The sequence below is a fragment of the Mustela nigripes genome, chromosome 13 (genome assembly GCF_022355385.1).
Source record: "Mustela nigripes isolate SB6536 chromosome 13, MUSNIG.SB6536, whole genome shotgun sequence".
NCBI classification, from domain to species: domain Eukaryota; kingdom Metazoa; phylum Chordata; class Mammalia; order Carnivora; family Mustelidae; genus Mustela; species Mustela nigripes.
The window spans coordinates 135217934-135227924 of record NC_081569.1 but is presented as its reverse complement, the minus strand read 5'-3'; the positions used below and the strand labels follow the sequence as shown (position 1 = coordinate 135227924).

General features: G+C 47.1%; 1 protein-coding gene across 1 annotated transcript; it reads left to right on the top strand.

The window, feature by feature from the left end:
* Positions 1-6875: 6875 nt before the first annotated feature.
* On the top strand, positions 6876-8904 carry LOC131998914 (interferon alpha-inducible protein 27-like protein 2). The gene is made up of 4 exons (XM_059371345.1): positions 6876-7197; positions 7387-7416; positions 7966-8127; positions 8678-8904. The coding sequence occupies exons 1-4, from the start codon at positions 6891-6893 to the stop codon at positions 8884-8886; spliced, it is 708 nt and encodes a 235-aa protein (XP_059227328.1). The 5' UTR covers positions 6876-6890; the 3' UTR covers positions 8887-8904.
* The last annotated feature ends 1087 nt before the right edge of the window (positions 8905-9991 follow it).

Here is a 9991-nt window from a genome sequence, read left to right as displayed (position 1 = left end):
GAAGAAAGACGGAAGCCCCGAAAACACAAACAAACAAACAAAAAACAAGTCAAACGGGCAAAAGCCTAGAGCTATCCCATGGCCAGGACCCAAATCCAGCCCATTTTGGGGTAAGCCCTCATTCTTCCTATAAATACATGCCAATTTGCTGCCAAGGACCCAGACCTGCATCTATCAGGGGGTGTTACCCACCAAGCCTATAGATGATTTTGCATTTCCAGAATCTTGAATGGATCTCCCCAAAATAAACACTAATGTCTGATTATTAACTTTAAAAATGTAGCAGGATCGTAACATGTACAGAAAACCTTCTAATTGTCCCCTGAGAGCAAATGCCCACAAGGCCCCAAGTCACCACCCTGCGACACCCACACAGCCTACCCCCTCAAGCTTCCTCCACCCCCTCTGACCTCATGTCCAGCCCTCATTCGCTCCATTAGTCAAAGTCACTTCCTCGGTGTTCTTCAAATACCTCCTGCCCCAGGACCTTTGCACTTACTGCTCTCTCTGCCCAGCGCTTTTCCCTAAGGTGCTACATGACTCCTTCTGCTTCTTCAATTCCTTTACATCTTTGTTCAAGTCCCACCTAATCAGAGAAGCCTTTATTGACTGCTCTGTTGACATTCACTGTTCCCCTTACTCTCCTTCCCTTTTCTTCATAGCTTTAACACTGTCTGACATGTTGTATACTTATGGGTTTGGTGTTTTATATTCATCACCTCTACATGACAGTAAAAAAAAAAATTTTTTTTTGTTTACTGCTCTTTCCCTAGTTTCTATAGCAGTATCATTTGATATGTAGACAAGGTCAATAGTGACTTGCTGAATGAAGACATGAAGGAGTGATTGAATGCGTAGCATTAAGACATAAGGAAGCATACCCACTAAGTTCTAGGAGCATCTCAGAGCCCAAAAGCTGGATGCGGCCAGACCTCAGGGGCTTCTAGAAAGGAGAACACAGGGAGAGTGCTCTCTTGCTCTCTCTCTCTCTCTCTCACACACACACACACTGTCCTCTTTCTGCACATTTGCTCTGTTTCCCCAGCTCTCTCTCTTACTCAATCCACGTGGAGGTATCAAAGTAGAACTAAATAAACCGCTGCCCCACATTCCCCACGTTATTATAGACCCAATCCAGTTAGTGTCTCTGTCTTGCTCTCCTTCCAAGTTTCCAAGGAAACAACCCCACGTGGTCCAGATCTGCCAGATGCCCACCCAGGTCCTCTGGCTGTGGTCCAGGAAGTGATGTCATGTTCACGAACAGGGATCCCAGGAGCCCACCAGGTGAATGAGGAAGAAATAGCATTTCGTGGCCTGGATGGGAGTTGAGGAGACATCCTAAAAAGAAGGTACTGGAAAACCTCTGTCACTGGGAGATTTCCAGTGCTCCAATGTTTGCTCCAATGAAGGGAGCTGCCTTTGCAGCCCAGTCAGTTGGAGACTCGTGACAAACCTGCTCCGGCGCTCAGAACAAATCTCCATCCGAAGGTGTGCATCCCGGCCCACCTGTCGCCGGGCTTCAGTTCGACGCGCTGCCACAAGAGGGCGCTCCAAACCAAGGCCTCTGAAGTGATGGCTCTCCCCAACCCTCTTCTCCGCAGTGACCTCCGCGGGCCCGCCTGGGGTGGCTGCAGGTAGGGGAGCCAGGGGAGGACCCAGGGTCTCAGCAATCCTCCACCTCACCTCAGCCCAGCGCTGCCACATCTCTTGAAGAATGACACCTCCCGGGCAAATTCACTCACTTGGTTATGGGTTGGATGATTGCCTCACGACCCAATGTAATTTCCAGAAGAGCTCAGGCAGGAGGCCATAGCCAGAGGCCATTCTAAGGTCTACATTGCAGGCAGGAAAAACGGGGAGAGAGCTCTGCATCAGACAAGAACAGGGGTAGTGGTAGGAAACCACTAAGGGCTTTGATTTTTCCCCCCACTTTGCTTATCTAGAACGTCTCAGTATTCTAACGACCACGTATTGCTTGCACGATTCACTTGTTTAATGTACATTATGGGTTCTTTGCGGGGCGGGGGAGGGGTGTGCTATTCGGAATTCCGCTGTTTTGGACTTCGTGTGCAAGTCCGTAAGTGGGGACAGATGTCTACATTTCTCTTGAGTAAACACCTAGGAGTGGAGTTGATGGAATGCTTGGAATCTATAGGTCAGTGTGTAATATATTGGCAACTTAAAATTCAATCTTCTGACCCATGAGTATGGTTAATCTCTCCATTTGGGGGGAGGGGAGGTCCCCTAAAATTTCTCTGTGCAATATTTTCTGGTTTCGATGTACGTGTCTTGAGCATCCTTTGATAATATGTCTCCCTAAGTGTTTTCTGGTTTCAATGCCATCATGTCATTTGAAACCCCTTTGATGTTACAAAGCGTCATTTTGACGTTTTGTGCTAACATTTATAAATACAACTGATCTGGCAATATTGTTGAGTTCACATGTTAGTTTTAGCGGGGTTTTTTTGTGGATTCCTTAGGACTTTCTACATATACAATAATGCTGTACATGAAGAAAATTTTACTGATTCCTTTCCAGTCTTCGTGCCTTTCTCCTCACACACCCCCACATTCTTCCTTGCACAGGGTAGGACCTCCAGCACAATACTGCAAAGTGGGGGAAATCCACATCCTTGCCTCTTCCCAGTCAAAAGGGGAATTCAAAATATAAGCATGAAAAATTATATTTGTTGATGGTATTCTTCATGAAAAACTTTTGTCAGATTGTAGAAGTTACTTTTCATTCCTAAATTACTTAGAATTTTTCATTAAAGTCTTTCTATTCTTTTGTAGGAATAATTTATATATTCCGGTTATCAATTGTTTGTTACTTATATGTATGGCAAATATTTTTCTCCCACTGCATGGCTTGGGTTTTCTTTCTTTCTTTTCTCAGTGACTTTTGTTGAATAGAGCTTCTTAATTTTAATGTATTCACATTCATAGGTGCCTGGGTGGCTCAGTGGAGTGTCTGACTCTTGATTTCAGCTCAGGTCATGATCTCAGGGTCATGAGATCGAGCCCCGCCTCAGGCTCCGCGCTGAGCATGGAGCATCCTTGGGTTTTTCTCTCTCCCTCTCCTTCGTCTCTCCCCACCCATATGTGCGCCATCTCTCTCTTAAAAAAAAAAAAAGGTATTCAAATTAGTCATCTTTTCCCTTAATGGTTAAATGCTTGCTTGTATTTGCTTTAAGCTTACAGTCTTTATCTGCAATATGGAGGAAATCGGTAAAGGCTCAGGGAAGACAGAGAAGGTAGCTGCTAGACATGTCAGTTTTAGGTTTTCTTGGGAAGCAACTTCAAAGAATAATAAAGGCTCTTTGTGGCTGGAGTTTTTAGTTAATATTCAATTTATTGGAAAACAAATTAAAAGCTAGCATTCCTTAAGTATTTAGGTTTAATTAAAAACTGAATTTCTACTTATCAATCTAACAGGACTTCGCAACTTAATCAAATTCCCCTAAATACTCTTAGGCTGTGTATATTTTAATATAGCCAATTTTATTTCTCAGTTTGTGTGTATCTGTGTATAAAGATAAACTGAGGCATATTAAAAATTACAAGTGTTTATTTGAGCAAGAATTGATTCAAACTGGGTAGCACCCAATCTAGGAGATAGAAAGGGGATCTGGGGAGCTGTATAAAATGAGAGACTTTTGGAGGTGACTGAGTGGCTCAGTGGGTTAAACCTCTGCCTTCGGCTCAGGCCATGATCCCAGGGTCCTGGGATCAAGGCCCGCATTGAGCTCCCTGCTTGGCCGCAAGCCTGCTTCTCCCTCTCCCACTGCCTGCTCCTCAGCCTGTTGCTCTGCCTACTTGTGTTCTCTCTCCAACTCTCAAATAAATAAATAAAATCTTTTTTAAAAATGAGAGACTTGTATAGGCAGAGGATAAGGGAACAAGGAAGTTATACCAGGCAAAGAAGCAGATTGGTTCCCACAAAGTTACTTTGCTTTAGGAAATGCCATGGGTCTATCAAGCAGATGACTCAGCTAGAGTTAACAGGCACTTCCTGACTGGTTTAAGAGTCCATTTCTGGGAGAACAAAAATTTAATTAAGTTAAATCTCAGTTGGGTGTTGCAGGGTTTAGCATAAGTGACTCCATTTGGGGCCTGTTGTCTTGTTTTTTTAGCATATATAGTCAATTTCCTTTTTAAAGAAACTTTGTTTCTAACAAGCAAAACCTCCAGAGTGAACACTGGTGAATCATATAAATCTAATAAAATAAGCTTATACAGTTTTTAACTTCCAGTATTTTTAAACAATACTTATTTTCAAAACTGGTTGAAAATATAATCTTTTTCAACTTTATAATCATAAGATTAAATTCTTATTGAAGTATGCCATTAAAATTATAATCATAATTCTAGCGCTACATATACCAAGTTCTTATGCATAAGTTAAATACTCAACTTGCACAGATTAGTCTTGAAACGAATGCCCAAAATTAGATTTTGGTTTGCTTTATTTTATTTCTTTCTTTAAATAATTATAAACATCCCGAAATCCCTAGGTTTTTTGTTACTGTCCAAAAGGAGAGTTTTTAAACAGGGTGGTACTGCCCCCTACGGGACATTTCAGAAATTTGATTTTTTTAAAAGTGGTCCCAATGACAGTGGTATGTTACCAATATTTAGTACATAAGCGCCAGAGATGCCTGACATCCTGAAATATGCAGGACCATCTCACACACTTGGAAGTTATCCTGTAGAAATTTCAGAAGTCCCTTCGTGTAAGCAAAAAACTCACAAGTATCTGCACCTAGAATGTCACTAAATTTTACAGGTAAGTATTTTTTATAAGCATTTTTTATAAGCATCGTTTTAACATAGTTGGAATTTTCCAGAAATTGCAATTATCTTGCAAGTCAGAGAGAGAGACTCACAAGCAGACTTTGCTGTAAGCACAGTCTGACAGGGGGCTCGATCTCATGGCTCTGAGATCACAACCAGAACTGGAACGAAGAGTCGGTCACTTTAACTGGGTGAGCCACCCAAGCACTCCTAAAAAGTTAATTTTAAAAAGTGAAACCCCAGAAAAACCTAAAGAAAATGCAGGTGATGATGTATCTGATAGCTGACGGGAACAGCCTCTTTGGGGACACAAAGACAAAAGAAATAAAGTAAAATATTGGCAAATTTATGTAAGCATTAAAAAGTTTTTGTGTAAAAAAAGAGATGAACTTGGGCTCCTGGGTGGCTCAGTGGGTTAAGCCGCTGCCTTCCGCTCAGGTCATGATCTCAGGGTCCTGGGATCAAGTTCCGCATCAGGCTCTCTGCTCAGGAGGGAGCCTGCTTCCCTCTCTCTCTCTCTGTCTGCCTCTCCGTCTACTTGTGATTTCTCTCTGTCAAATAAATAAATAAAATCTTTTTTAAAAATTTTAAGAAAGAGATGAACTGGAAACAAAATTCTGCAACATCTGTGAGAATGGATTAAGAGAATTAATATATAATTCCTATACATCTGTAAGGGGGAAAAAATGACACCTCGATGGAAAAAAAAAATCCAGAATGTGGGAAGATAATTCACAACATGAGGATTGCATAAGCCTAATAGACCCCAAAATAATTAGCCTCTGTTAACTTCAAAAATAAATTGCCAGATATTTTTACCAGCAAAAATTGCTTTATCCAGGAATAGCAGAAAATTACAATCTACAATACAGAACTTTGGAGAGCACACAGGCAAATCTGGAGAAAAAGGAGAAGTAAGCTCTCTTACAGAGGCAAGAGGGTGACTGGGAGGGCTGTCATAAAAACAAAAAGTCCTTTGGAGTAAACTGGAAATTCACCGTGGCTGGAGTTGTGACAATCTCTCATTGGCTGGTCTATTGCCAGAGGAGCAGGGGTGGGGGTGGGGGGGGGGGGGGAATCTTTTTTCTCCAGGAGTAGTAAAGTAGTAGCTAAAACAGTGTCCACTTGGAAAGTAGGTCTCTTCTTGGAGGTTTGCAGTTGATGAGGAGTGGTAGAGTGTGAGTGCACCCCCTCCTGGCCTCCCCACTCCATTTCAGTGAGGTTTCCTTTTATTTATACACTTCATTAGTGGTCATATATATATATATATATATATATATATATATATATATATATATATATTAAAATGTCATTATTTTTCACCTTTCTTTAGCAAAGATTTCTTTTCTTTTTCTATGACAAAGTTAACCGTTGATGAGTAGTAGAAAAAAATAGATCTTCTCACACACTTTTGACGGAAGTATAGACTGATAACAGTATTTTTGGAAAGTACCCTAACAATAAATATCAGTACCATAAGAAATGCGTATTTTCTGATCCAACAACTTCACCTCTAGGAACATATTATCAGAAAATATTTGTGTATGGTGACCTAAGCTCTTCACGCCAGGATAACTTATGCGAACAAAAATTCAATTCGACTCCCCCAAAACTAGCCTCCTTTGGGGTGCCTGAGTGGCTCAGTGGGTTAAAGCCTCTGCCTTTGGCTGGGGTCATGGTCTCAGGGTCCTGGGATGGAGTCCCCCACGGGGCTCTCTGCTCGGCGGGGAGCCTACTTCCCTTCCTTTCTCTCTGCCTGCCTCTCTGTCTACTTGTGATCTCTGTCTGTCAAATAAATAAATAAATAAAACTAGCCTCCTTTTAACCAGAAACCTTACTGATCCCATAAAGAGTCGATTCACACATATTTTGTGTTATATGTATTATATACACTGTATTCTTACAACAAAGTAAGCTGGGGAAAAGAAGTATTGTTTAAAAAATCTTAAAATATATTTACAGTGCTGTACTATTAAAAAAAATCCGCATGTAAGTGGACCCACGGAGTTCAAACCCATGTTTTTCAGCAGCCATCTGTATTCTTTTTTTTTTTTTTTCTTCACATTTTGTTTTTTGCTGGAAACAATTCTGTTCGGATGCTCCAGGGCGCCTTTCTCGGATGGAGTCTTCCGGCAGGACGGAAACCAGCACAAGGTCGAAGAGCCGGCGGAGGGGTGGGGTCAGGAGCTGCGGGGCCGCACTTGCTGAGACCCGGAGCAGGGAGTGGAAGGGTAGGGGCGGTGGGCGGGACCGTCCCGGCTTCTGCCTGGGCTGACTGGCAGGGAAGGGCCCGCCCCCAGAGGGCTGGGCGGTGTCCCCATTGGCTCGCCCAGGGAAATAAGACCCGGTGGAACTTACACGGTTCTGAGCTGCGCAGCGGGGCGGAAGAAGTTTCAGGGATGCGTGAGTCTGCCTCCGCGGGGGTGGGGGTGGGGATGGGGGGTGGCAGCCCTCCCTGTCCCCAACCCGGGCTGGGCCAGAGGGGTCGCTTCTATTCCTCACTCCCTCCACCTACTACTAACTAGCTGACTCATACATTAATTCTCTCTCTCTCTCTCCCCCTCCCAACCCCTTCCCTTTCCGGACCCCAAGAACGGGTGGCTGGCGCTGTCGTGGGAGGAGGTGAGTTGCCCGGATCCTCTGGGTCCCCAGGGAGGGGACTTGGGAGATGTGGCGCTGCACCGGCTGGGAGGGGCCGCCCCTCGGCTCCCGGGACCGCCCGGGTGAATCTCGGGGGCGGAGAGCCCCGCTCGCAGTACCCGCCGTTAAGGGGACACCTGATCCGGGACCTGGCTGCTGCCCTGGTCCTTCTGTCCAGCGAGCATGCAGAGATTGCCTTTGACCGGGCCGGGGGGTGACGGCTGGAAACCGCAATGCTGTGTCTCACCCTCGCACATTTACACACACGCGCGCGCGCAAGAGGCCCAGTGAGGGGCAGTGACGTCCCCGGTGTCGCACAGCAAGTTAGAGACCCAAACGGGGCCTGTCTGGGGCTCGTGTGACACCTGCGCACCCACCTGGCTCCATGTCCCCCACTTTCGCTTTGCCTTCGGACCCTCTCCGAGCGGCCTCCTGGATGCTCAGCGCAGACAGGCCCCCGACACCTCCAGGAGGTTCCGGAGGGGCCCCTTCCCCCGGCCCACGCCCCGACCCAGCCCCTCTTCCTCGCAGTTGTGACAGTGGCGGCCGTACCCGCCGTGCTGGGCGCCGTGGGCTTCACTGGGGCCGGAATCGCCGCTTCCTCGCTAGCGGCCAAGATGATGTCCGCCGCCGCCGTCGCCAACGGGGGTGGTGTGGCCGCAGGCAGCCTGGTGGCGACGCTGCAGTCCGTGGGTTTGTTGGGGGACAGGTGGGGGGAGGGGCTGGAGAGGAGGGGCGGGGAGCATAGCCAGGAGGGGATTCAGCCCGGAGACTAAGCCTGAGGAGCCTGCCCTCTCCCTCCAGTGATGCGATCCTCAGTGTTCCTGGTCCTTTGACTCTCCCTGACCTCTTTCTGGCACCTCCTGCGCGGGGTTTCGTAGGAGTGGAGGGCTAAGGGAGCTCTGGGAGGGAGAAGAAGGGAAGGAGCCCAGGGTTCCTGGAGCCCTGCCCAGATCTGACACTTAGGGGGCTTAGGAGGGTCCCTTCCCCTCTAGGCCTCAGTGGCCTCCTGGGTAAGGTGAGGGGACATGTCACTGTCCAGGTATGTGGCTGACAGCCCTCTGCCTCTCACTTCCTCACTTCTCAGCCTCCTCCAGCATCCTCTGTCCAAAGTGGAGCCCTGGGGGTTTCAGAACCTAGAGCAGGGATCCAGGTTCCTGGGCTTCAGATCTGGAAGGGGGGGTGCGGTTCGGGGCCTCTGGCCACTGAATGTTCCTGTGCTCACCCTCTGTCCATTCCTCAGGGGCAGCTGGACTCTCCACGTCATCCAACATCCTCCTGGGCTCTGTTGGGTCAGCTTTTGGAGCCTGGCTTGCAGGTTCAAAAAAGGGACCTTCTTCCTCTCCCCCAGCAGAAGAAGAGAAAGAGGCTGAAGAGAAAGAGCCAAAAGAAAATGAATCCCAAGCTGAACTTCCCAACCCCCCCATCGGGTCAGAGAAGCAGGAGAAATAAAGATCATATGCAGACACACCTCCCTGTCTTTGCTCCTTGCAGCTCTGGTGGAGGCGGTGGGGGGCAGGGGGAGGCTGGAGTTTTCTAAATCCCCAGTCCTCCCAACCTGCCTTGTGGTGGGGGCCGGGCTCGGGGGCAGGCTGGCTGAGCACAGAATCAGTTGGCAGGAGGCTTTGGTTGGTCCTAGTCTGACGAAGGAGGGGCTGTATACACCCAGGGCCTTTCCTGAGCCTTGCTGGGCCTCAGTTTATTCCCTCATTCAGCTATGGGGTCGACAAAGGTTCCCGTTGGGCACCCAGGGTAAAGGGTAGCTAGGGTACATATGGAACCACTGACCATTTTGCTCTTCCTGGTGCATGGACACTAGATGTCCTGAGATGAATCAGATGCTGTCCCTTCCCTGCCTGACCTCAAGTCTGGTGGGTGGGGAGGCCAACAAGCAAACCAGCAGGACAACATAGTATCATGAATGTCACAGTGAAGCTCTGGGCACTTTTGGTCAAGGAAACTGAGTCAGGGTTGGTCACTCCACTGTGTCTGGAAAAACCCTCCAGTTCCTACCATGGTGATAAGTGCTCTCGGCGTCACTTGTCTCTGCTCATGTCCAAGTTGAGGGCTTATTTCCTGCCAGAGAGGTCTCATTCTCTGGAGTTGTTCTGTTTGTTGTTTGGTTTTGGTTTTTAAGGATGAGTTATCATCCTGCTTACACCCCAGCAGATAGCCTGGAGGTCTCTGGGAGCACCCTCTGCATTTTGTAGACCCCTATGGATGCAGAAAGAGCATCACCCCCAACCGGTTACAAGAAAAATCCAGACAACCCACAAAAAGTAATTTTAAAAATGAATATAAAATAAAAATAAATAACCTTTCATGAACCCGTAAGAGCTGAAAAGGAGGTTCTCCACTGAGAAAGACTGAGGCAGGTGGAAACCTGGAGAAAACTTCCCTTGCTGGGAGGAGATAGGGAGGCGAGCTACAGCTGCACCTTCCTTCTCCCTTAGGGAACAGAGGCCTCACACTGCTGGGGGAAGGGCAGTAAACCTTGAAGCATCCCAGAGCGCAGATGAAGATCACTGTAGTTGGGGGAAAGAAAGGAAAAACCTCT

What these genes read in the sequence shown, in the direction of transcription:
- LOC131998914 (XM_059371345.1), top strand. Translation starts at nt 6,891, where the DNA reads ATGCTCCAGGGCGCCTTTCTCGGATGGAGTCTTCCGGCAGGACGGAAA. An exon ending in GGAAGAAGTTTCAGGGATGC is followed by an intron (nt 7,198 to 7,386) that starts GTGAGTCTGCCT and finishes CCGGACCCCAAG; the next exon opens with AACGGGTGGCTGGCGCTGTC. An exon ending in GGCGACGCTGCAGTCCGTGG is followed by an intron (nt 8,128 to 8,677) that starts GTTTGTTGGGGG and finishes TCCATTCCTCAG; the next exon opens with GGGCAGCTGGACTCTCCACG.